Here is a 27,272-nt window from a genome sequence, read left to right as displayed (position 1 = left end):
GCGAGTGATGGCGGACTCCGAGGCAACGACAGAGGGGGAGAGAGAGAGGGGGAGGAAAGAAATGCTATTTGCTCACATTTTGCGAAGGAATAAGACGACAATGCTGTCAGTATTGTTATTGACTATGACCATCGTCGATAACGAGCGCCTCCCCCATCGGTCTGGTCTCTCCCAAAATCCATTCACGGGGGGCTTGACACCATCGTTGCTGATTGGGGAATTGATGAACGCTATGATAAAGTTGACTTTCGCATGCGTTCGGTATAATCGCTGTTTATGTTTTTACCAAGGCGGAAATGGAACGCGAATTGCATTATGGACTGAAGGTCATGAATAAATTAACCCGAGTCCAAAACCGAGTGCGTCTGCACCTACGAATTAGCGCGATAATTCGTAAATAGCGCGCTATTTTGCAAATAAACCCGAGTTGACTTGGGATTGCAATCTCGAGATTAATCCTACGAACTAGCGCGATAATTGCGTCTGCATTACAAACAATCTCGAGATTTTTCAGATCGGGATAATTTGCCGGATCAGAAATAGCGCGCTAATTTGAAAACTCGGGATGGTGCAGACGGCCCTATAGAGTGTTTTTGTGTGTATGTGTGTGTGTGTGGGGGGGGGGGTCAGTACTACATTTAATAGAGTAGATCTAGGTTTCGTGATTCATGTATCTCCTGGGACTTGAAATTTTAAGCCAAGCCCTTATAGTGTCAAGAGGAATAGCATGAATAAGTTTGTAAAAAATTTATGTACAGCAGTTCAAATAGACCTATAAGCTCAGCTACAACTACAGCATTCTTCTAGTATTTGTGGTAAAGAAAAAATAACTTGAAATGAACTTATTAAAGCCATTGGGGGAAAAGCCCAAACCAGTGCAGAAAATACTACTGCCTGTATGTTCATACTGTATGGTGTTAAAATGTTAATTGTGCAATGAGCATATCTTGATCTCTCTAAATGTATATTTTGACTTGGATCTAAAAGTTTTGTACTCATATTTAAATAGTCTATCACATTATACCCCTTCAGCCCTGTACCACCAGCACACGAACATTGTTCCTTTTCTTGATACTGCAATCAATCCATCGACTGTCCTGATATCAAACCAAACTGGAAGAGAATTAAAGGAGAAATATATTGAATATGAATGTGGTCTTATTATATATCAATGGAAAGGTAATGATGTGGGGATCATCAGTGGGTCATTCAAAAATACCGAAAAAAATACAAAAAGGTGAAAATCGCCGATTAAAAAACGCTAAAATGCCCCTCCGAAATATGCCTCGCATCGGTCTCTGAATTGACTGGAATTTGATGACGTCACTGTCTGTACGAGAGGCGTGATTGGCTCTCCCACGTGAAGCTCCACTTGCATGCAAAACCTGTTGCGTGGGTACGTTTTCTCCACACTGTCACTGAATACTTCTATCACGAAATGAAAGAAAACCCAGAATTTTATCTAGATTTGGATTTTCAAATTGATGATTTTAAAGATGAAGAGAATGATGATGAAGTGAACAACACAGTGAGGTAGTTGGAGGTAAATAATGGGGGAACAATGCCGATGATTATGATGAAAATTCAACTTGCCTGACGATCACAAGTAAAGTCATGTACATGCCGATTCGCTACCAACTCATGCAGCTGCTGCTACAAGTGGTAGCTATACGTACACCGCGCGGGCCCAATTTAATCCTTGAAAATGAATAACCACATCCAGAGAGAGTCTATCATAAGAAGGAAAATAATGATATAACTGTACTTACAAACAAGTGAATAATCCGAATTAACCTGAAAGCAAATCAACTCAACGAATAGCAGCAGACGATATGCACCGACGATAAACTTCATGTGGCTGGGATAGATTGTCACTCGTTCTGTTAGATGTAATTTGTAACTCATTAATTTGACAAAATTACGAAACTCGGGGAATTATTTATATATATAAAAATATAGTAACATCTCTTATTATTTTTTGTATTACGATAAAACCTCTTTTGAAGGAAAACGTTGAGATAAACTAAAATTACTTTTAAATCCCCCCCCCCCAACATGCGTAGCTTGTATGTCATTGCAAACAAACCATCGCAAACATGCACGTATCCTTCCTTGCTGATTGAGAGCTGTGCAACACGTGCATAGATCTATTCTCTCAGTCTCAGCCAAGGCGAGCAAACAATACGGCATGTGTTGTTGTGATGGTTTGTTTACGATCACATAATGCTACAATGTACGCATGATGGGATGATCTTTTACATCTAATTTTAATTTACCTCAACGTTTTCCTTCAAAACAGGTTTTATCGTAATTCAAAAAATGATAAGAGATGTTACTATATTTTTATATAGAATAATAATTCCCCGAGTTTCATAATTTTGTCAAATTAATGAGATAAAAGTTACATCTAACAGAACGAGTGACAATCTATCCAGCCACATGAAGTTTATCGTCAATGCATATGCCATATCGTCTGGTACTATTCGTTGAGTTGATTTGCCTTCAGGTTCGGATTATTCACTTGTTTGTAAGTACAGTTATATCATTTTCCTTTTTATGATAGACTGTCTGGATGTGGTTATTCATGTTCAGCATGAATTCAATTTGGCCCGCGCGGTGTAGCTAGCACTTCCAGCAGCATGAATGGGTAGCGAATCGGTATGTACATGTACATGACTTTACTTGTGATTGTGTTGCAAGTTGAATTTTCATCATCATCTTCATCGGCGTAATTATTTCCCCCAATTTACCTCCAACTACGTCACTGTGTTGTTTCACTTCATCATCATTCTCTTCATCTCAAAATCATCAATTTGAAAATCCAAATCTAGATAAAATTCTGGGTTTTCTTTCGATCATTTCGGGATCGAAGTATTCAGTGACAATGTGGAGAAAATGTACCCTTGCAACAGGTTTTGCATGCAAGTGGAGCTTCACGTGGGAGAGCCAATCACGCCTCTCGTACAGACAGTGACGTCATAAAAAAATCCCCAATTTCGCGGACGTAATTCTGCGTGTTTGAAGCATTCAGAGAGAGAACTTTAAACTATCAATTAACTGAGTTTCATCTGTCTCCATGATAAATGATGTACACCATCGAGTTCTCTTTATTTTCTCCTTTATTGTGATATATGATTCTCCAGTTTTTACGATTTTCAATATATTTCTACTTTAATGTCTATTTGAATCTGAAAAGTTTCCAATCAACATTGTTTTTTTTTTGCAGATGGTACAGTACATACATGTATGAACATGCAGGCCTATACTGCCCATTCTTAAAATGATGTGATGAAGGAAGAAAAATTCCAAAACTCAATTTTTTTTTTTTTTTTTGATGTGACTTGTTCCTTCCGAACTTTGAAGTTTGCTGCTTTAGCATGCAGGGCTGAAATACATGTATATTGCCCCACATGTAGAGCCTACATGTATATAGTCTTTCACAGTGTCTCAATTGTGTACCATACAATCACCCTGTAGCTATTAAACCAAGGAGATATCACCTCTAACAAAACACACAAAGTAGTTAAATTCAGAAGATATAAATGAATGCAGGTTTTTCTGCCTATTTCCATGATCTGTTTAAGATTTTTTTCCTTTGGCATGGAATACATATTGCCATCAGAGTTGTAGTGTTAAAGATACCATTTGTCATAGTAGACAGGATTAAAGGTCTGAATTACAAGACTACATGGCTATCCTGGACACTCGCATTGAGTGGAGTGTGAGTCATCGTTCGTTACACGTTGTATCCCAGGAGTCCTGTGAACTTTGTTTCCATTCAAATTTCAAAAAGCGGTATTTTGCCATTCTCTGTAGATGTACCTGGGACATGTGTTTTTTCCCATTGCAAGGTTTTAGCAAACACTACTGTACATGTACGTGTACATTTTGGCCTACATCTATGCAGTGTAGTGCTATACATGTGGTATAATTTCTTTTTTCAAGAGTGATAGACATGTACGGTATGTCTATCAAAATTACGAAAGATTATACAGGAGTATTAAATCAGTATAAAGACTGAGCTAACAAAATGATTGAAAGAGAATTGTAAAAAAAAATAAAAAGGAGAGGCTTTGAATGTCTGCTTGCCAAGGTACTGTGTGTACTGTACATGTATACATAAAATGATAAAGTGAAATACAAAATATGCATTTTTATGGTTACAACTTCATGTACAGTATTTCCTTGGCTTATTTTCAATTCCAGTGGTTTATTCAACCTGCAGTCAAAATTCAGTCAATTCAGTCATTCTTGCCAGTTACAGCCTTACATACAGTACATGTATCATGTACATGTATGTACCACGAGGCCCTACATGTACCTATTCACCTCACATTCTACTTCAGCACAATTTGAATGTGAGTGACAATCCTTTACTTGCTGGCAAAAATTGATAACATGGCTGTGTTTTGAACCGCGGCCGACTGTTTGAAAGGCAAGAGTTAAAAAAGTCTACCAAACCACCTACATGTAAACCTACATACATGTGTACATATTCCTTCAACAATTGCATAGGCTTTACATGTACATCATTGTGTTACATCAAAATTGATTGAGGTTTCTCTCCCCTTCTCATTGCATTCATTCCACTCTCGTGTCCGATGAAACATTACAAAGATTCCAAGCTCAAACTCCGTTGTAACATTTCCCAGGTATCACTAGTCGTTTCCATTCACTACCAAAAACACAATCAATAGTATTTCAGTATTTTATTCAGCTTTTATTGATCTGTTGATACTTGTGTGTCTGAGTGCCTCATCACACCAACTTTTCTCATGCACATGTCATGCATTTCCATACATATGTATTTTAAAAAAAGCAATCCAAAATGAAATTGAAAATATCTCATAGTGCAGTGCTTTATAGCAGACCTGTTATTAGCACTTCACATGATCTGCCTGTGATCTGCAAAATTTATGTTTTCAATGAAAATGTATGTTGATTGAACATGGCAAAACTTTATTGATCATAATTTATTTCAGGCACTTCACATCACATTTCTTGAAGCAAAACAAGTCTTTTCATTTCGAGATAATCATGTTTCTTAAAAAATATATAAATATTGTCCATTTTCACTTTGAGCAAATTTGCATTTAATGACATTCACATTCTAGCAAGATTCCAAGAACCATGGACCTACATGTACATGTACTGCAACATGCAAGAAAGTTTGAAATCTTGAACAAAGTCATACTTGGGAATGTACTGTACAGTATGTTCATGGATACTAATATTGGATGTTGCTTTGAATACAATATTTACATGAGGAAGTGAAACTCGATACATTGATAGGTAACACTTGTTGGACATGAGGTTCAGACACATGTATTGGCAGCACTTATGTAAAGGACTGCTTCACTTTATAACCTTCAATGATTCATCATGTTCAGATAAGATACAACACAGCATGGTGTATGGTGATAGCTGGTAATTAGTTTGAATACTATTTGAACTTTAAGGAAAGCCTGCTAGAGTGTGATCTCTTACATTTTAAAATATAACAAAGTTGAAACGAAAACAAATGTCATTCATAAGTGTCTCAGCACTGAAGTACGTGAACGTTGTTGAAGGGTGATCATTCAGAACTGTCTCAGCAATATTGTAGGCAGATTATATTGGAAAGTCCTGCTAGGCTACAAAGGAACGTCATTATTACTTTAGCCTAAATTCCCATTTACACTTTATTTCATTGTAACCCAATTTTCAGACTTCAAAAAGAGGGAAAGTAACTTTTCTTATTGCGCTGTCAATACAGCTACATATTACAACTACAACATCAGATTTGAAAAATTACGAATTCTTTTCAAAAGTTATAGCCAATCACATCTCAAGATCACATGTACATGTATACACTCATGAAATAACTGACATTTTGAGAATGATGAACCAGGAAACGCATTCTGTACATGTTTATGAGGTTATGAACTGCATGGAGACAAGCGTCTAAACTCTTCTAATCCAGGGATTAAAGTACTCTGTCAATTGAAAGAATTGTGAGCGAGTTGTAAGAATGCCGAGAGATCTATGAAATGCAGTCTGTGTTTATGTGTTACTGTATACATGTAGGCCTACATGTATACCATGCCAGGCAATTTTTAGTTTTAAGAATTTGGGACGATTGTTCAACTGTATAAAGTGCGTTTGTACATGTTGCAAGTAATTGCTCAGATAATGCATGTGATTGTGCTTTTCTTGTTTTTGTAGAGTAGGCTAATTCTACATTAAAGAGCATTGAATGGTATACTCTGTAGGCTTGTACAATACATGTACATACATGTATGGACATTTTTTTTCTTATGGACATTGTCAGACAGCCATGCATTTCTTTCAACTGCCAGGAAATTGCAGGCGAGCTGGGATACTATTGTCGGCCTACAATATTTAATCACCAGCATGCAGCCAACCCCCAAAATAATCTTAAAATACCTGTTTAAAGATAAACTCTAAACCTCAAATTAGAAAAAAAGGACCCCTAAAAGTTATAGTTATCAGTCACAAACAACATAAACATGCACAAAGAGTCATGTCCATACTAAGTGTGTTGCTTTGCAAAATTCTGTTGTTGTTTCTCCAAGAATCTGACTCTGACTAGATACGAGTGCCAGGAAATTTTTAGAAAATCAGAGGGTACATGAAGTTGGCGTAATCTCCAACATGCAGCTGATACAAGCATGTCACTTCTCTGTGGTGCTGTTGCTATGTGCACAAATCTTTATCCGTCTTTTGAAGTGATGTCACAAGAGTGGCGGTTTAAGAACCACAAATTGCTTTGTACAAGTAAGTCACTTTGATAGTTGTAATTACTGCCTCAGGCTATGGAAAGAGTTGTTTTGTTGTCTGGTTTGGATGGGTACAGTTTGGCCAAGCATAGACCTTCCACGTGTAGGCCTATCTGGTGATTGTAACAAGGTTTTCCGTGGTTGAATGGTCAGATAGTTAAGCTCCAATTGTCTGTTGCTATGTCAGTTCATGAATGTTCTGACACAGTTGAAGCCACCCCCCCTTTCCCAGTTAGAAATAAGCATAAAAAATGAAAATTGGCCACATACAATTGTCTTTTGTAAGTCTACATGCTGAAGCCATTCCCCCCTACTAGTATAAGCATAAAAAACAGCACCCAAACAAAATTGGTCTGTACAGAAGGAGTAATGTCAGGCAATGACTATGGTCAAGCTATTAATCCGACATTTAATTAGCACCAATTTGTTGCTGGAAATGGTCACCTTGCCTTTTATTCACTGCATTGAAGCTGAAATATTTTAGAGTTTGTACATGTACATGTAGTTGTCTTGCCATACATGTACTGTTTGTGCAATTCTTGTTCACTTTTTTCTTTCTCTCTGTTTCATTTGAAACTTGTTTCTGTGTGTGAGCTTTGCACGCGATCTTTTGTATTTGGTGTTCTGAGAACACTTGTATGGCTTACCTGGCTTGACCAGGCCGAATGGCTCTGCGTCATCAGAGGTGATGGCCTCTACTGGTCACTTTCCAATGGTCAATTTGAATGGTCAGTCCATGGACTGGACAATCGATGTCCAGCAGACTGGAAGGGATAAAATGAAATCTCAATAAACCTTGTTTATTCTAGAAAATATTTTGGGTCCATTTATTCTAGGATAAAAGAATTGTCCTTTGGCTTTTCTCTCTCTCTGATTAAGATTTTAAATGAAATTTCTTAATTTTACTTGCCAAGGTCTTAATAACAAGACAAGATGCAATGAATTACATTTCATTTGCTCAACATGTAGGTCTACATATACATATATATTTTACTCTAAATTCTCAGAAACACTACCGACCCCTCCCATGCTTAAATTCCTTAATTACAGATTTGTAAACAATGCTTTATATTGACCTTGCTTTATAATTGATTTGATATACATGTATTCAAAATTCAAATTGAAAAAGTATTTCACAGGTGTTGGAACATGGGGAACAGATACAGGTACACTGTACTACATTGTGTAATTGCTCGATTTTTGTAGTCAAATGCTCAAAGTCATAACCATTACCTTTTCAATCTTAAATGAAATGCGACCTTGTCATGGACATTCTAAAATGATTTATTTTTATCAAATTGAAAAAAAATTGACTAACGTGGGTGTGAGAGACGAGCCCAGTTTTCTTTCATTATCAGGATTGGTTTATTGAAGTTCATAGAATAAAAAGAATAGAGAAAAGAAAGACAGAGAGAGATGGAAAGATTAAAGATTGGGCAATATAAAGAGAATTAGAAAGAGAGAGAAATGAAGTTAACCGTGAAATTCTTTAAATTCTCCTTAACCAGTGACACGTGCAAAAGGAACATGTACATTGACACCGCACAGCTCTTTTCATCCACCGACACTGTAGATGTCTACATTGTACCTACATTTATAATAAAAAATCTATGAAAAAAATTATCTATGAAATTAAATTATGAAAGAGGCAAGAGGATGAACGACAGAATTCACAGGGTATTATTCCATCTCAGTAATTTAAACAATTTTCTTTGTAATTTAAACAATTTTCTTTGCTATTAATGATTTTTTCACGTATAAAATTGTGTACAGTATGCAGTTTTGATATGGAAAAAAAGTACATGTACATGCAAGTGAAGCTTTATGTTTTTACAATACTGGAAATGGAATAGAATGTACATGTACACACATACATGACTACTCACTGTCTACTGGTTTTCAAATAAGAACAGAGCATTGTGCATACTTGTTACTATTTGGAGGTGTGCGTGGGGGTGAGGTGTGATCTTAAGTTAGCAAAACAAACCCTTTTCCCAGTGCCTTTCAGAGGGTGTTTTGGCATCAAAGGTTGCCATGGCAACTGGTTTCGAAAGTAACACTGGATCTCTCAGATTGGCAGTCGCTCTGAATAGACCAGGTAAAATATTTCTCAGGCTAGTTAGTCCCCAGTTTCTATTCTCTTTTTTTTTCTGTTGTGTTTTTTCATCCTCCGGCATTTTTGTACAGAAAGAAAAAAATTACATGTACCAAGGTCCCTCATACCCATGCAGCTTGTTAAAAAGTTTTTTTTTTTCTGAAATAAAAAAATATATACATGTATTGGGAACAAAATAATTCCAAAGAATTTTTTTTATTTTTGAGAATAGAGATCTTCAAAATGAAACACCGTACATACTGTACATGGAATACTTCACCCATCCCTCAAACCAATGATCTTGAAGCTCCTTAATATTAAAAACTACTTTCACATATATATACACCATTTGTGTTGTGTGTTGAAAATATTATAGACTTTGCAAACATTTTTTTTTCTTTGTGACTCCTTTCGCTGTTTGATTTGTGAGGGGGGGGGGGTTTGGAAAATTGGCTTAGGTCCATGATTCAAAATGTTCATTCTCTTCATCTTTTCTCTTAAAGTCTTCTCTTTGCAATTGTGCAATATGGCATTCTTTAAATGTATTTTACATGTACATTGTATCTAACATATTTTGTGAATATTTTGGAAGCAAGTTGTTGCCAAATCGCTGACAAGATGACATTGCTCTCTTGGGGAAGTCAGTGACTTCGCTTAGCATGCCAGTGTGAATTGGTATTCCCTTTCCACTCTAGGAAGACAATACAAAAGTCATCCTAATACTGTTTGTAAGTGGGGTGGAGGAGGAGTAGCCCACTTACAAATTAAGAGGTCTTCGACCCCATTTGAAAAGCAATTTCGGAGACCCTCGGTGCTCACAGGAGGAGAGAGTCAGACAGGAGTGATTTAGAAGAAACAGATTAATGCAAATTTTCAAGCAGGCTATTGTCCAGTGGCACTTGACCACCGACTTTTGACAAACCTGATCCTATTACGAGGAATGACTGCTGAGTATATCAATGCCCAAGTTCTGTTTTGTGATGATTTCCTTATTATTGATGGACAAGGGTTTCGTGCAATTCTTCAAGGTTTCTATATTCGTAGGAAAAGACGGGAGTAAACAGCTTGTTGACTGAAAAGGAGGAGTGTGTGTTGTAATTTCCTGGTCAGTGACTGACTGTTTCTGGTAGGACTTTGTGATCTTTTTGAATTGTCAGAAATCTGTTGTTGTCAAGAGCCCAAACTGCCCTTCAAGAATGTTGAATCCCCCCCCTCTCATTACGTTTGTTTGATATGTCTTGTACACAAAGCAGATCCATAACAAGGCTTCATGTGTGGGACCTGCGTCAATACATGTACAGTTGCATAACTTTAGTACCTGCATAACAATAAATTTAAAAGCTAGGTAAATATAAAACTCAAACACAGATGAAGTTGTTAAAAGGGTATTTCAGAGAACTGGGTGAATCATTCTGTTTATCATTGAATCCTGTAATTCTTGAAAGTACATGTAGCATACCGGTACACATTATTTATGTCAGTTTTGTAAACTGTTTTTATTTGTCCTATTGAGCATCCCAAGTACTGTACTTGCATAATTCGTAATGTACATACTGTACATGTACATGTATGAGTTCTACTGAATACTACCCTTTTGTAAGGCATTTATTTCATCACCATGTCCCTCAGAGAGGACTTTAAGCTCTCTGTCCTCTTGTTTCTTATACTAGCAGTCAGGTATCAATTACCACCACCAGCTCAAGCTCCTTTTTCAGAATCAAATAATTATTAATTTGTTATTTCATTATTTCAGTTTACTTTTATTTTAACTTTTGATTATTTTTTGGCAGGTGTTTTCCCCCTAAATCAAGTGGTGACATTTTTTAAAAAGGAGTTGCTCCCAAGTCCCGACACACTGGCTCATACTTCAGAGTATTTGGTTGATTCTTTGTCATTGCTTAAGCCATTGAGTACCGGCCTAATTTGGCACATGATTTATGACTCATTCCCCTATCCACCAAGCAAGGGAGACAAATTTTCCACCTGACATATGTTTCCAAGCAAATGAATATGAAATTCATCCTGGAACGTGTCTACAGAGACCCCGCGAGACGAGACGGGAGGGGGGTAATCTTGACTTCACGTGTGCATGTGGTGTGATAAATGCACTTGCCGTCAGAGCCTTTCCCTTGAGATATTAATGGGTTTACGTTGTATCTTTGTATGCAGCCATTTATTCTTGCATAACAAATTGAATGAATTCAAGTGTATGATAAGTGCATCCTGGTATCCTTGTCTTGTCCTTGTCTTTATAGTGCAATCAAGTGTAGATGTATTGCATTAATTTTACAGAGTTCCAGTGTGAGAGTAACACGGCATTTGTAATTGATTGGGTTTTCTCGCTTTGGTTGCTCTTGTGTTACAATTTGTCATTTTCTTTGAATACTCACTTTCCAACCAGCCAGCTTTTCAATTGTATTATAAGCATAGTTATGGCCTCTTGTACAGCTACTCGTCCATAGATGTGCAGTGTTTTCTCAATGAATTTACCAGGTGTGCATTTATCTACAATTTGCAATATATCATCCATTTTTGTCTCACCTGCGAAGCAAAGTGAGACTATAGGCGCCGCTTTTCCGACGGCGGCGGCGTCAACATCAAATCTTAACCTGAGGTTAAGTTTTTGAAATGACGTCATAACTTAGAAAGTGTATGGACCTAGTTAATAAAACTTGGCCATAAGGTTAATCAAGTATTACTGAACATCCTATTAGAGTTTCATGTCACATGACCAAGGTCAAAGGTCATTTAGGGTCAATGAACTTAGACCATGTTGGAGGAATCAACATCGAAATCTTAACCTGAGGTTAAGTTTTTGAAATGTCATCATAACTTAGAAAATATATGGACCTAGTTCATGAAACTTGGACATAAGGTTAATCAAGTATCCCTGAACATCCTGCGTGAGTTTCACGTCACATGACCAAGGTCAAAGGTCATTTAGGGTCAATGAACTTTGGCCGAATTGGGGATATCTGTTGAATTCCCATCATAACTTTGAAAGTTTATGGATCTGATTCATGAAACTTGGACATGATAGTAATCAAGCATCACTGAAAATTTTGTGCAAGTTTCAGGTCTCATGATTAAGGTCAAAGGTCATTTAGGGTCAATGAACTTTGGCCGAATCGGGGTATTTGTTGAATTACCATCATAACTTTGAAAGTTTATTGTTCTAGTTCATTAAACTTGGACATTAGAGTAATCAAGTATCACTGAACATCCTGTGCACGTTTCAGGTCACATGACCAAGGTCAAAGGTCAATGAACTTTGGCCGAATTGGGTGTATCTGTTGAATTACCATCATAAATTTGAAAGTTTATGGATCTGATTCATGAAACTTGTACATAAGAGTAATCAAGTATCACTGAACATCCTGTTCGAGTTTCAGGTCACATGATCAAGGTCAAAGGTCATGTAAGGTCAATGAACTTTGGCCATGTTGGGTTTTTTTGTTGAATAACCATCATATCTCTGTAAGTTTATTGGTCTAGTTCATAAAACGTGGACATAAGAGTAACCATGTATCACTGAACATCTTGTGCGAGTTAGAGTAGTATTCAAAGTCAGCACTGCTGCTATATTGAACTGCGTGATGCAGGTGAGACGGCCAGAGGCATTCCACTTGTTACTCTTAATGGCATACATTGTACATGTACCTTTTCTGTCTACCTGTATGTTCATGGGCTTCAGTAGCTTAAAGAAATCATGTAGCAATAGTAGTAGCATGAGAAAAGAAAGTTTTATTAAAATAATTGCAATTTTGCATCAAGTCAATTTTTTTACTCTACACTAATGCTAATTTCCCCCAGTTATCCCTATGTCCGAGGACAAAACTAAAAAATACGTTCAAATGTTATTTGAGATTCTGTTTTCCCTGTTTAGTTCAAAAGCTTTACCTAAATGTACCAAGTGGCATCATGAATTACTAGGTGAAAAAGTCACAGAACAGAAAAATTGCATCCGGCCTCAGGTTGATGTGGGAATATCAGATTAAATATTGAGTAAATAATGGTTTTAAACAGCTGAAAATTATGGATGATTGATTAAATAACCTGTGTGTGGTTTTTACCTTTTGTCTGTCATGTTTTTGTGAATCACGAAGGCTGAACCTATGGACAAACTACCTGCGTATTAAGAGCAATCATGGATGCAACCCTGATGAGACCCATCCATGAAGCATGGACCTATTAAATAGGTCCATGCATGAAGCAACTCAATAGCAGTGTTTGAGAGTAACCTCACATATATCCAGTCCCTGAATACTGTAACCATAAATCATTGTGCCAACTGCCAAATGAATTATAAAAATGAGCAGTAGCAATTAAATAACCATCAAGTACAAGGTATAGATATTGCTGCAAAATTTTAAATTTGATTGAATTATAAAACTGTACATGTAAAAACTCCTCTATGATTACATCGTCCTAGTCGAGGACATCTTCCTTTTTGACTTGGATCCTCTTGGGAGTAAAGTTGTCCTCTAGGGCATGTACATGTACATCATGTACTGTAGGAGAATGTTTTGGTGAAGTCATATCCATAGAAGTTATTTTGTTGTTATTTCTTGAGGATCGTTCGCCTACATGTACATGTAGCTAAAAAACGGGCATAAGGTTTTTTACATGTACGTCAATTCCCATTTCTGTTGGTTAAAAGTCGAAGGGCATAACTCTTGGCACATACATGTACTGTTCATTTCGCATCGTGCATGCTTGAGCTCCTATTTCAACAACGTCATATAAATGAGCTTGACAAGAGATTTTTACCTGAGATTTTGTCTGAACCCCTCAGCAGATAACTTTCATATCAAATGTGAACAAGCCTACAAACTTTTTAAAGATCATTAATAAATGTCATGTGATGGTTATCCTTGCCTTCATGGAGAGTCTTGGCCAGGTGGCACTTGGTATGGATCAGGTGATCAATTTGCTGATCATGTGAGTGGATGTTGTGGTGAGATGAGTAAGGTAAGCTACCAGGGTCAGTCTCTTCCCATGATGACATTACAATCCATTGTGGCAAACCAAAATGGATTTCTGTTTTGTTGTCCTGCTCCAGATGTAGGCCTGCATGAACACTGTAGGTACTTACTTACATGAAGGTCTAAACACAGTCATTGTACAAGGGCATTCAGCGGTACCTGCATATATTTACTTCTCATTGTATTCATGATTGTGATTTTGTTTCCACTGCAAAATTCACGGCCCTTTTCCTTGGTGAGAAATGACCAAGGTACAGTTACATGTATGTATAGATTGCACAACAGCATTTTTTTTTGCTGTGAAGGCGATGATACTCAAATTACTATCGATCTAGCACAGATCAATACATTAACAATCATGTACAAAATTTAAAGTTGACCCCCAAAAAAATCAGCTGAAAATCAAATGGAAGCCTCCAGTAATAGAATACAGCATGTGTATTTTTAAGAGCCGTGGCATTCTGCTGTACTAAACTTTAAGCTCATTGTTCACAGTTGTTTCATTGTAGGGTCCGCCCAAAAGATGGAAAATTGCTAAATTACCTGATTATCCAAACATGTTTGTGTAAAGATATAGAAAAATAGGCAAAAGGATCATCTAATGATCGAGTGCTTCTTTATAATTGCACAAATTAATTTAATACTTCTCGCATCATTTACTAGGTAGTGGGCTGTAGCATCAACCATGAAAAGTTTTTAAATCCTAAAATTGTTTTTCCTTTTTAAATGGGAACTGTGTTGGACTTGTTCCTTTTTGAGAACCAACCAAGCATAGATCCTCTGGACTAGACCTGGACTTTTGAAACAAAGTCACCCGTCTTTTGACTTCTCAAGCATTCAATTCTTATTGTCCCATTAGAAGTTGGAGGTTCATCAATAAAGATCACCGATTGGTTTTGTTGCTTTGTATTGATTCTGACTTTACATAAAGCAGGAAGTCATTTATCACCGTTATTGTAGAGAATGATAATCGCCAGAGACAAGACAAGGTTTAGAATGACGTTACATGTAGTATCCTTGCTTGTGTTGCAGGGAATGTTTCATTTCAAGTTTTCCTGATAAATTAAATTTCTACCCACAGAATATTCCCTCAGGAGAGGGGGGGGGGGGGACACTCAACTATGATGAAACATGAGTATTATCAATGTATATGTTCATGTAGAATCGATGAAAGCAAAATAGCTTCAGATTGAAAAAAACATGAAAACCTCTACATGCATATCTTTCGCACATGCCACATGTCTCCTAAAGACTCGTTTATAGTCTTCATGTTGCCACTGAAATATCCTGTTTCATAACTTGTATTAACCCCATATAAAATGTACTGCAAGAAAATGTATTTTCCTCACTCAGGGAGTAAGGACTGACGTCATGAACGATATCTTTGCCCCTGAAAGAACCGAAACCCCACAAGTTCTGTTTGCAAACTATTTGCCCAACGATTTCATAACAAGTTTTTTTCCTCTTGCCTCTGGAAAGAAGTTTGGAACTCCGATAAGTCAAGGTGAAAGGGAGCACCTTTCTGTCTCGCGTTACTCAAACTACCGTGCAAATTGCCAACTCTCTTGACATTTCTGAGCGATGACTTTCAGAAAGTTGTTCAAGATCGGAGTCAAAAGTCCAAAGGTATGCCTCAAATATGTCTCCAATCAATTGGCAAACATGCTTGCTCCGTTGATGAACATGTTCAACACAAGATGTGTCCCTTACAGTATCAAGTAGATATTGCTTGTTCAAAATACACAAATCTTTAGCAATCATCATATTTGATTTGATATAATATCAAAGACATACAGGCTATATGTTCAAATACATACATGTTACGCAGTATGTAATCAATCATAATAATTTGCCTAGTGCAATCAGTCCCTGAATTTGAGTTTCTGAGTCCTATGCCCTGGAGAATCATTTGTTGAAATCTTCAAATACTAGAAATAAGATTAGCCAAGTATTTTATGATAAATATCTTAAGGGCAAAGTTCTATTAATAGTTGATAATGAGGCATGTGGCAATGATTTCCTTAAAGTAAATACTATTTACCCCACATATAGCTTCATCATCAAATACAGTAAGAACATCTATACAATTATGTCATAATACTTTAATCACAGAATTGCCACTTTGATTTTTTTTTATCCAACTTGATATACATGTAATGCTTGTAAACTTATGGCAATTTTGATAAAATTCATGGTTTCAATTGGCTAAGAAGAAAGGTTACCATAGTGACAGTCAGTGGATGAAAATTATAATTTCAAATTTTGTGAAACAGTCTCCATTTTTTTGGGTTTTTTTTATAACCCTCTATTTTGAGAAGTGAAGATTTTTTAGCTGTTCAGTTTCCTCATGAAATATTAAGATGATTACTGCTGATGACATCACAATACTTTGTGGATACCCAATTCACCATAACATACTGTTTAATATGTACAGTAAGTACTAAAGTATCACAATTTCTTTTTATAGGTCTTTATACCGTGAACAGTCAATTTATCAAACGATTGAGATGTTATTGCACATGTAATAACTAAGTTATTTATACTTTATAGACCCACTTTTGCAAGTGATCATGTTTATTTAAAGCAAATATTATCTTATTGACATGAACAATATTTACTACCCCAGAGTCATTAGAGAATTAGCATCTGTAGTTTATCATCTGTTTGGTTTCCATAACTACAATCTTCCAATCAGCATCCTTCCTCTTTCGATGTTGTAATTTTGAAAAGAGAAGTTTGCATTTCAAATTTTAGTTACTTATGTCAAAGTCACTTCCATTCATACTATTTGTTTGGATTTTTATATATAAAAACAATATTTTGACTCTTGCATTTTCAGATATTATATTGTTGAATTGCATATCTACTGTTCAGTACTGTACATGTTTTTTATTAGCGATAACTCCAGTCTGCAGTTTATAATATGTACTTTTAGGAACAGGGTGGGGTGTATGGCATCATTGGCATACATGTATCAAATGAAATTCCATTAGGGAGCAAAGTCGGCCAACGGTTTACCCCAAATATGTCAGGTATTCCCTGCTTTTTCCTGTAAGTCAATAGGATTTGGGTTGTGGGTGTACACAATGAACAAAGCGGTTTTTGATACTAGTGTTTGTGGTGTTCAAATGTTAGCTGTTCATTCCATTTCATTTTCTAATGATGCAATATACAATATTCTCCTACTTTACTTTTCTTCGGTTTATTAAAAGAAGGTATTTTATTACACATAATGCAGCGTTCTGGGAGCAGACGGAATTATGATTTGAACTTGGTTTGGTCCCAGACAAGGACATGTTTTATGTGAACAAGCAAACATTGTATGTGTGGATATGTGAAGTATACCTTGAGGCAAATGTTATGATGACTTATGAGTAATAAGTTCAAAATAAAGATTTCAGCTCATATTTAGGCAATGCAAACAGGACTCTTCTATATTTTGGGATTTTTTTCCCCCACTTTCCTTTAATACAGCCTAGACAATACATGTTTTCATAATGTTGTTATTCATATGAAAGAAAAAAAAGTTATGAAGTGATTTGGAATTTGGGAGAACTGATGGTTCTTTTATCTGAAGACTCATAATATTAAAAATTTAAAAAGGCTGAATTAGGCAACATGATCAACATCATGGCGGCCAGGAATCCTGAAGTGATGGAGGCACCTACGTTTTTAGGATAAAAAAAAATGTTGCAAGGCTGATCTTCCAAGACCCTGGCTGCCATGATGCTAATGAGGAAATTACTATGGAAGTACACAACCTCACAGGCATATTGATTTCATGATTTGCATGTGAACAATGAAATACCAAAGAATAAAACAAGCGTAGAATGACTGTACATTCATTCTCTATTACACAACTACTGCTGTGGTATTGCACCATCTTCGATTGCTCGTTAATCAATATAGGCAAACTCAAAAGTACTGGTCCTGTATTCAGCAGAGCTCCCTTTTTGTTTAATTCTCCTAATTGTCCTCTTTGCAGTATCTCCTGTTGAATACCGGCCTTCGTGTGGTAGCTCTAAAGAGACAAAAAGATTGAAAAGAGTTGCAAAATGCCCAGACAGTAGAATGCTGCAGGGTTTAGCCCAGAAGAAAGGAAAACCAGCAGTTCAATATTTTCTTTGTTCGTTTTGTAAGGCGTGGAATTCCGTGCATAGAATAGATAGTTTTGGCGATTTTTCACCCATAATATCCCTCATGCATCACGCCAGATATTACTTTGTGCAGGAAATCCATCAAATACAATGGTGAAACAGAATAACCTGGAGTGAAAAATGTGGGGCAAAATGGGTGAAATTTGATTACTTTGAAGAGGGTCCAGCAATTAATGTGCCAAAGAATAATGAATTGAGTATGATTTATTAGATACCATTTCATAGAGAGGATAACAGATAATAGGAAGGGTGATAAAAAAAATAGAATGATAGTGAGTTTAAATGAAATTGAATAGCAAAATCAAATGAATTGCAGATCTGCATTGAGTGCAGACGTTGACTGTGTACATGAACGCCTCTTTTAGAATCAGTCACAGAATCTGGTCTGAATTATTATTTCAGTGATCAAAGCTAACTTTTTATAAAAAGGTTCAACTCAGAAACCTCAAATCACTCATTTATCAATCACTTCTTGTTTGTGCTGTTGCGGCTATTTTTGTTGATGTTTGTTCATTGAGATGCTTGTGTACAACGGCGTACGTGCGTGGAGAATTGTTGATTATCACAACAAGTTTTGTGGGCGAAAGGGTTATCTACAGGCTGGGAGTTCAAATCTGGGTCAAAATCACGGATAACCACCTTTGAAACATCACTCGGCCCATGAGAAAATTTTTGAAAAATGTAATGAATTTGATATCATCACTATTTTGATGAAAAAAAGGAAAAAGTCCCGTCTTGTTCAAATTTGACAGTATCAGTGTCCTCCATAGAGACGGCTCTGTGATCTTGAAAGACGAATGCAGTCATTGCCCGGGCATCGGAAATGCACGGATAGTCATTAGGTATGCGCTTAAAACACAAAACAATAGATAGGGGATGATGAGAGGGTGAAAAGCTAATTCCATTTACTAGACAGTAGACAGTCTTCAGTCAGGGGGATCATTGCAAAGAGCATGCCTATTTCCTAATTGATTGACTGGTGCCATTGTCTGGTTTGATTTTATAGGATATAGATAATAGACAGATAATGGACATCTTATGTGGGAGGGTTGCTGGAGTTGTTTTTTGGTAATCTTGCAGTCAGGGTCAATAGAAAGGATGCTTGTAAATGGTTCCAATAAAGTGGGAGACAGTACTGAGTTGGATTGATAGGTCAAACTCATGTTTGATGTGATAATGAAATGAATAAAAATGCTCATTGAATACCAACAAAAAATTGGAGGAAAGTTGAAAGAGAACGTACAGGCCTATATATATATACATGTAATCTTAAATGTGAATGCAACAAGGATTGGAAATGCCATTGTCATGTTGGGATTAATTACAAAAAACATTTGTGTCACAAGAGCCAAGAAGTTTTTTTCAGTATTGATCAAGAAAACTTTGAGGACATTCATCTGCCTATACCATGGTCTGTTTGATCTTGCATACATGTACAGTGTAACACCAGAAATGGAGGGGGGGGGGGGCAAAAGGAAAAGTATAGTAATATGACTGAGCCAACTCTTCCATATCCTTGCTCACTTCCTCTTTTCTTTATATCTTGACAATAAGAGTTGAAGAAGTGTATCCCTCAGGGCAGGCTGCCTTCTCCTTCAATAGTTTCTTCCATAGCACCATACACCCTGTGATCTTTGTCCCTTCCCCTCTAAATCTGTTTTGAAGTGAGGAAGATATTAAAAACTTGCCTTAGTTCCGCTATCACGTCCATCGATGCCAATAACATCAGCCCTAATCTTCTCTCATCATCTTTCATCGTCTCTGACACCTTGGCTGTTCACGATTATTGAGATATCTCGTTAAATCCTCCTCAGGGTGCAAATGAATCACCCCCTTGCCCCGCCCTGGGGAACGATTTATCGCCAACTAATTACGGGTCTGTCTGATCAAGCCTGCGAAATGAGCCCATCCTTTGCAAATATCATTTTGATGAAAAGGTAGATTTTCATTAGGTGGGTCATGGGGTTTGTCACTTGTAATGTCGCATTAGTCTCGCTTCCTCTCTCTCTCTATCTTCATGTGCTACTGCGCATGATTTTTAAAGGTCTTGATTTAATGTGCCAATATACTTTTTGTTTTTAACTTCATTTCACAATTCACAGTCTGTTTCTAAATTGGGATTTTGATCAACGGTTTCAGGAAATCTGCACATGTAGGGCCTATATATCTATACACCTTCCTCAGAAGGCTAAGATTGTAATTAGATTTCATAGTTCTTCAAAGTTGAAATGTGTAATTTCTTTTGTCATGTTGTAATGGCATATTTCCAAAATTCATAGACCCTGATTAATTGTAGGTCAAAAATTGGATCACATCTCAATATCTTCATTTATTAATTTCAAACTACATAATTATGGCAAGTACATGTATAGTGTATTATTAAAGAAAAAATATCAAATTCTGCGGGCAATATGCCCACTTGTGTACACATGTACACATATGTACATAGGGGAATTGATAGTCATAAACATGCATTAGTATTGCATACTTCAACAAAAGAATTTGACATTTATTTTCCTAAGTGAATTGTAACAGAAAGATTTTGAATTAAAAATAATTCATTTAAAAATAATTCATTTGATCTATCGTACATGTAATTTATTTTTTAAATAACTCATTATACCGTCTACACCTGTCTCGTGTTAAAGCTATATGAATTTTACATTATACATGCACTGTCACGGCTGTGGTTTGATAATTTGATTATGATCAGAGGATTTTGAAGCACCTGCCTTGAAATCTCCCGGACTTTGTGGCATCAAAGATGATGATATCTGAGCTCTTCAGTCTAATTATGGACCAGAATCTTGAGATTATTTGAGACCTCGTCATGATTTTGAAGGAAATCATTCTCGTCTTGTGGCCTCAATAAGGGTTATCCACTCAATGATAATAGGAAGTCTCTTCATAATTTGCTTCAATGATATCACAAGTGGGGTCTCCAGTACATTGTACATGTAGGTCAAGAACTGTGTCGACAGCACCGGATCCAGTAGGGGGCACAATGCACGAGCCATTCTTACCCTCCCCCCTCCCAGTGATCTTGGGAGCATTTTCATGAAAGAAAGTGATTTTTTTTCTAGTCAATGATTCCACTGACAACTGTTATAAGGTACTGATATCCTTGCATCTGATTGGCTCAGAAGAACAAATTTAAAATCAATAAATCACCGACTATTTTCTCCTTGAAATACTCCTGTACCCCCTCAAAAAAAAAATGTTAACGCGGAGTTGTTAATGTAGGATTTTTTTCTACAATATCGATAAAATGCTTGGTTTTATAAATTTTATATCTTTTAGCCAAAATATGAAACCATCATATTCTTTTTAGTGCGTGACCAATCCATTATGTATATATATAGCCAGCCATTGAGCACAGGCCTACATGTACGATTGCCTTGCCACTGAATTTAGGGACAGTGATTTTCCGTTTCAAAAAATTGTATTTTCCGTTTCAGAAAATCATAAATTCCGTTTCAGCATGTCAGAAAACGGAATTTCCGTTTCCCCATAGACTTTGTATACACGGAAAAGTGACAATTCCGTTTACACATTGAATAGCAAAATCACACGTACACTCGCACTGGTCAAAATTTGTATCTGCTACTGTACCAAAATCACAATAGAATCCGTTCTAATCGGATCTATGCGGGCGTATACAATATTTTTACAGAGATATTTAGCATGCATAAATCCTCACCTTTCACATTATTAGCATTATTTCACGGTAAAATGATATTTCATCGATAATTTTGGGGGTTTTTTGACATCGTTATCATTAGTCAACGGCTTTTGCCAGTCCGCCATCTTGGATTTTAAGACCACGATATCGTGCTGTTACATCTTCAAACGTAGAGGGCAGCAACACAGGACCGTGTAGTTGGAACGATATGCAGTGAAGCCATAGAGTTGAGAAGCCCAACCCGGCCGGCCGGGTACGGGCGGCGCGTTTCCGTTTTACACCCTGGCGAAGAAACGCGCGTACGGGCGCGGGGTACAGTTGAATGTGCTAATGTCGAGTGCAGTCACGATGTGTGAATTGTCATGATTGTAGCGAAGTAAGATCGTGTTTTCTGGGGTTTTGTGGCCATTTAATATTCTCATTTTGTTGTTATTTTGGAGTAATTTCTGTTGCTATTCTGTGTATTTTGAGGGAAAATACGTTTTCCGTGATTTTCCGTTTGAAATGCCACTTTCCGTTTCAAAAGGCCCTTTCCGTGAATTCCGTCCGTTTTCCGCGATCGCGGAAAATCACTGTCCCTATGAATTTACCAAACCATTCTCATTCTGGGATGTATTTCAAAAGTTAAACTTGAGAGAGAAGTATGCCTCATTGACCTTCCATGGAGTTCAAATACTTTGATTCAGTAATCTGATCCTAGATCATGAAAGGCAATGTAACGGCCCAGTGGACCATCACAGAGGAGTCTATTCTTTGACAGTCACCCTGGCTCCCCAAATGGGTCCCAGATTATTGACTTCAAATGCACCTCAATTTCTTTTTACAATTAAAACTTGGAAATGATTCTTTAAGTGCATTATTAGTAATTAATCATAATTCTTTACAGCTTAATGATTTCAATAACATTAATTTCTGTTTTAAAATTGAGTGAACAAACCATTTATGTACAGTAGATTCTCTTCATCCTCATTACTTGTGTTAAAGAGATTTCTGTGTCTGGTATAGGCCTACATGTATGTAATCCTAAACACAGACTTCCAACATGATTTTTAGACTGTGGGATGGTCGCTAAAATTGTGACTTTCCGTGGGGCGGCAAATGCAACCACGGTCCTTGGACATGATAATATGTAAAATATTATGAGTGAATACATGCAACATGTTGCCATCGCTAAATTCTGCTCCTGACCTCAAAATTAAAATAATAATATGCGAAATCGTACCATTGATTCGACTGGAATTCCGCCATTCACCCCATGTGTTAAGGACTCCCGCGAACGCGCGCAAACGTCTACAATGCATGTAACCTCGTTCGCGTTTATTTTTTATTCGTTGTAGAATATACGATGGCGGATAAGATGTCGTCGTCTTCGTCGTGTTTTGACAGCGAAAATGACGATTTACCAATAGCAAATGTATGCTACATGCACGTCTTACCCAAGGAAAGATGGCCAGTAAATTTCTTCAAGTAAAGAGCTAGAACAAATTTAAGCCTTTGCTGGATTCGTTGGTGTAGACTACCTGGGACTTCAGAATAAAAATAACTATTCGTGCAGCAGAGCTGTTTGCGATTGACTTGCATGCAGCTCGATAAGCATTTCAGCAAGATCCGAATGGATCAAAATAAATATAGATGTACCGCGTTACTTTCAAAAGAGGGGGTACACCTCGAGTTGGTTTTTTTTTAAATAAATCACTTTTTCATGACAATCTAACTGTTCTTCTTTCTTTCCTTTTCCAGTTTTCACTTTTTATGTCTTTTCTTAGTTCCCTTCTCCCTTTCCTCTTTTTTCCCTTTCTTTCTCCCCTTTTCTTCTTTTCCCTTTCTTTAATTTCCCGGTGAACTCCGCCAGGGGGCAGCTTGCCCCCCGGCCCTGTTAAGCCACTGCTCCCTGGGCCGGGCTGCATGAAAGTCAATCGCAAACTTCTCTGCTGCACGAATAACTAGTTTTATTCTGAAGTCCCAGGTAGTCTACACCAACGAATGTAGCAAAGGCTTAAATTTGTTCTTTACTTGAAGAAATTTACTGGCCCTATTTCCTTGGGTAAGACGTGCATGTAGCATACATTTGCTATTGGTAAATCGTCATTTTCGCTGTCAAAACACGACGAAGACGACGACATCTTATCCGCCATCGTATATTCTACAACGAATAAAAAATAAACGCGAACGAGGTTACATGCATTGTACACGTTTGCGCGCGTTCGCGGGAGTCCTTAACACATGGGATGAATGGCGGAATTTCCAGTCGAATCAATGGTACGATTTCGCATATTATTATTTTAATTTTGAGGTCAGGAGCAGAATTTAGCGATGGCAACATGTTGCATGTATTCACTCATAATATTTTACATATTATCATGTCCAATGACCGTGGTTGCATTTGCCGCCCCACGGAAATGAAAAACGAGAGACATTTTCCTTGTCCATCCCACAGTCTATTTGGGTGTGACTGCAACAGGATACAAACACTGATGTTAATGTATCTTCAGGTCATGGATCTCTCATTTTCCTTCAAATTACATTTTTTTTCATCCTGGAAAAGGCTAAAGCAATGATCCTTTTCCATTACTGTTTGTAACAGTGAAATCATGGATTTCAATGGTGAAATCTCCGGCGGTAGGCATGTACATGTATGAGCAAGTAATCTGGACAAGTTCCCCGTAAAGAGTATGTTCAAATGGGGAAAACTAACGAAGGAAAAATAATGATGTGGTCTTTTTATTCTGGTAGTCTTTCTTTACAGGTGGTAGCCAAAGCAGGTTTGACCTAATATTAAAGATTATCCTAAAACTTGCATACACCAAACCTTCACCTGTTTCTCTTTTGATCCACAGGGGGCGCTTTGCAGTTGTCCGCAAGTGCAAGCACAAGGAGAGCAACCGGCACTACGCAGCCAAGTTCGTTAGAAAGCGTAAGATGGGCCGAGATTGCCGGGAAGACATCCTCAAGGAGATTCGCATCCTGGAGAACTCCGTCCTGAACCAGCGGCTCATTGGCCTCCATGAGGTCTACGAGACGTCAACAGAAGTCATCCTTGTTTTAGAATAGTAAGTTACTGTTACATTTTTTTATCAAGTTATCGATTCAAGGTTTCCGAAAGCAAGATTTGATCAAGGAGCAACCACAGCTTCTTAGTTTTGATAAAACAAAGTTTTAGGGAATAAAAATCTATCCTCAGTTTTTGAGTGAGTCGAAGAATGCTAACTGATATACAATTTGTAGATTTAGATGTTGTGGATCGGTTGATTAGCCCCTGGATTGTGAGCCACATGCTCTGGGGGGTTTGAATCCCCTGCAATGCTAGTTGTGGCTTTAGAAAGTTGGAGAGTTGTCCAAAAAATGTCAGGCAAAACATGCAATAAGGATCCATACATTCACCCTTCTGCGGGATCTCTCTCCCTCTTTCCCCCTCCCCCTTTTCTCTCTTTCTCCCTTTCTCTCTGTTACTTTTTTTTCTCAATATCTGACTGACTCTCTTTCTGTATATCCCCCTTCCTCTCTCTCAAAACATTTCTGTGTCAAACTATGCAAGTTCAACTGAAGTATCATTGCCTAGGACATTTTCAGCTGGAATCGTGCCATCTTTGTTACCTTAATCGCTTCAAAACCCAACAATCCCGATAACCTCACTTTTTCGGCCTGGATTTCACCTGTGCTGTTGATACTGATAATCAACTTACAAGCTAAAGTCACACAAAGAAGCCTTGCACTCATAGCCACGCACTTTAACCCCTCAACACCCATTAGGAGGCATCTGATGGCCCTTCTATGGAAGGAAGGGATGAGGATCGGTGGGCAAGGGGTTAACAGTGTGACAGCTCTGCATTGAAGGTTCAAACTTGTCACATTCTTCAGGATTGTGCTCTGTGAACCTACTGCAGCGGCTCATGTTACGTTAAATCTCGCGATCACGCAGATTCCCGTCTCTGCCCAGATTTGAACCTTACCCTCATTTCCTTTTCACATTGACAGGCAGGAAAATACTTTGATGGAAGGAGGAAAGAAATATATCAGAAGAGAGAAAGAAAAGGGGGTTTTGAAATCATAATTGGCTCAAGTATTCCGAGTATTCCTTCCTTTTATTGAGAGCAAGTTTCACATCGTCACTATTTTATATGCAAGTCTAGGTCCTTCGTGTAATTTTTGATAGGCATTTGGATTATAGGAACTTCTGTTTCAGCTGAATTAAACACACACACACTATACATGGACCAATGCTTCATTGATTAATTCTTTATGTCATCTACATGAATATCTTTCAAAATTGAAAAAAAAAAGTTTCTACAGTTGATACTGATTTCTTATATGAAAAACAGTTTAGAAATTTGCATGTTCATGTATTGTGAAGACATGACAATGAGTTGGTGAAAAATACTGTACATGTATTATAAAACAGGCTTTTAGTTATTACATGTACTAAAAAAAAAAAAAAAAAAGGAAAGCAAGGATACATGTACATGTACTGATAGGGTGTACATTCGATATGCCTATAGATTCTTCGAACATGAAAGAAGGATTCGCATTGATAGGTCTGATAATGATATCCTCAGTTTATCAGTATTCAGAAGGGATTGATTGTACCTCGTAAACAAAACTTCAAGGATGGATAATCATGGATCCATAGTGCTTTAGAATATAGATTCTTAGAATTGAAAATAGGTTTTCACAAATAATTGGTAAAATCTATTCAGCATAGACGGATCTACTGTATTCGTACATTTACCTTTTAATAAACTTTATTCAAGGAAATCTGTAGACACTTTCAAAATGTTGATTCTCCGAATGGTAAGTAGAATTGAAGGTACTCCGTGTAAGTACTGTACAATGGAGGTACATATATACTACATGTAGGCAATGCCAGACAGGACTGGGGCTGCGTTTATGCGACCTCAACCCAGAATCATGATTTGAATCACCATTTGAATCATGATTCAAAACAGCAACATGAATCACGATCCGACAGAATCAGCGTTTATACGACCATCTTTCTAACGCTGTTTCTCCCTGAATTCGGGCCGATCCAGTGCGCAGTTTGACCCAGAAAGTATAGGTCAACATTTTCGCGCTTGTTTCTAGCTTCACGTCGGCTGCTAGATTTTTGCTGCCGCCGGAGCTAACGCGCGATCGTTTGTGCAAGTGCAACGTTTACTCGGCTTCCGAAAAATAAATCTTTTACTTCCAGAATTCCGTGTATTGTACCTCGTATTGTTTTTGTTTACTTGTATTAAATCTTGTCGGTTCATCGAAAATGGTGTTCGGTACGTAGCTGTAGTACTGGGCACGAATTCTTTTAATTTTGTCTCGACAGACGGTGCCACATCTCCGTTGAAATCCCTCCCTCGCAAGCGCCGCTGAAAGGGACTCGTAATCCCGGTAAGGGATGCTTGTGCTTGCGCTTCAGGCCTGAGCCCAAAGCACAAGCAGAGCCCTGAGTTCGTCGTCAGTCCAATTTGTGCCTTTGGAACTTGAAGATATGATTGATGAAAACAATGAAATACACAAATGACGCTACAGTACAACCCCGGGGCTACAATACACAGAATGATAATTCCTAAATGCACGTGACAATTG

At 37.4% G+C, this 27,272-nt stretch overlaps 1 protein-coding gene across 1 annotated transcript in view; it reads left to right on the top strand.

Moving 5' to 3' along the window:
• LOC121426050 (serine/threonine-protein kinase 17A-like) overlaps positions 1 to 27,272 on the top strand; it is a 72,146-nt gene that overhangs the window by 3,372 nt on the left and 41,502 nt on the right. The window contains exon 2 of the mRNA XM_041622192.1: positions 24,536 to 24,748. Within this exon, the coding sequence (XP_041478126.1) occupies positions 24,536 to 24,748 (213 nt within the window). The remainder of the gene's footprint in view (positions 1 to 24,535; positions 24,749 to 27,272) is intronic.

Source organism: Lytechinus variegatus, chromosome 13 (assembly GCF_018143015.1).
Source record: "Lytechinus variegatus isolate NC3 chromosome 13, Lvar_3.0, whole genome shotgun sequence".
Lineage (NCBI taxonomy): Eukaryota > Metazoa > Echinodermata > Echinoidea > Temnopleuroida > Toxopneustidae > Lytechinus > Lytechinus variegatus.
This window is presented reverse-complemented; position numbering and strand designations above follow the sequence as displayed.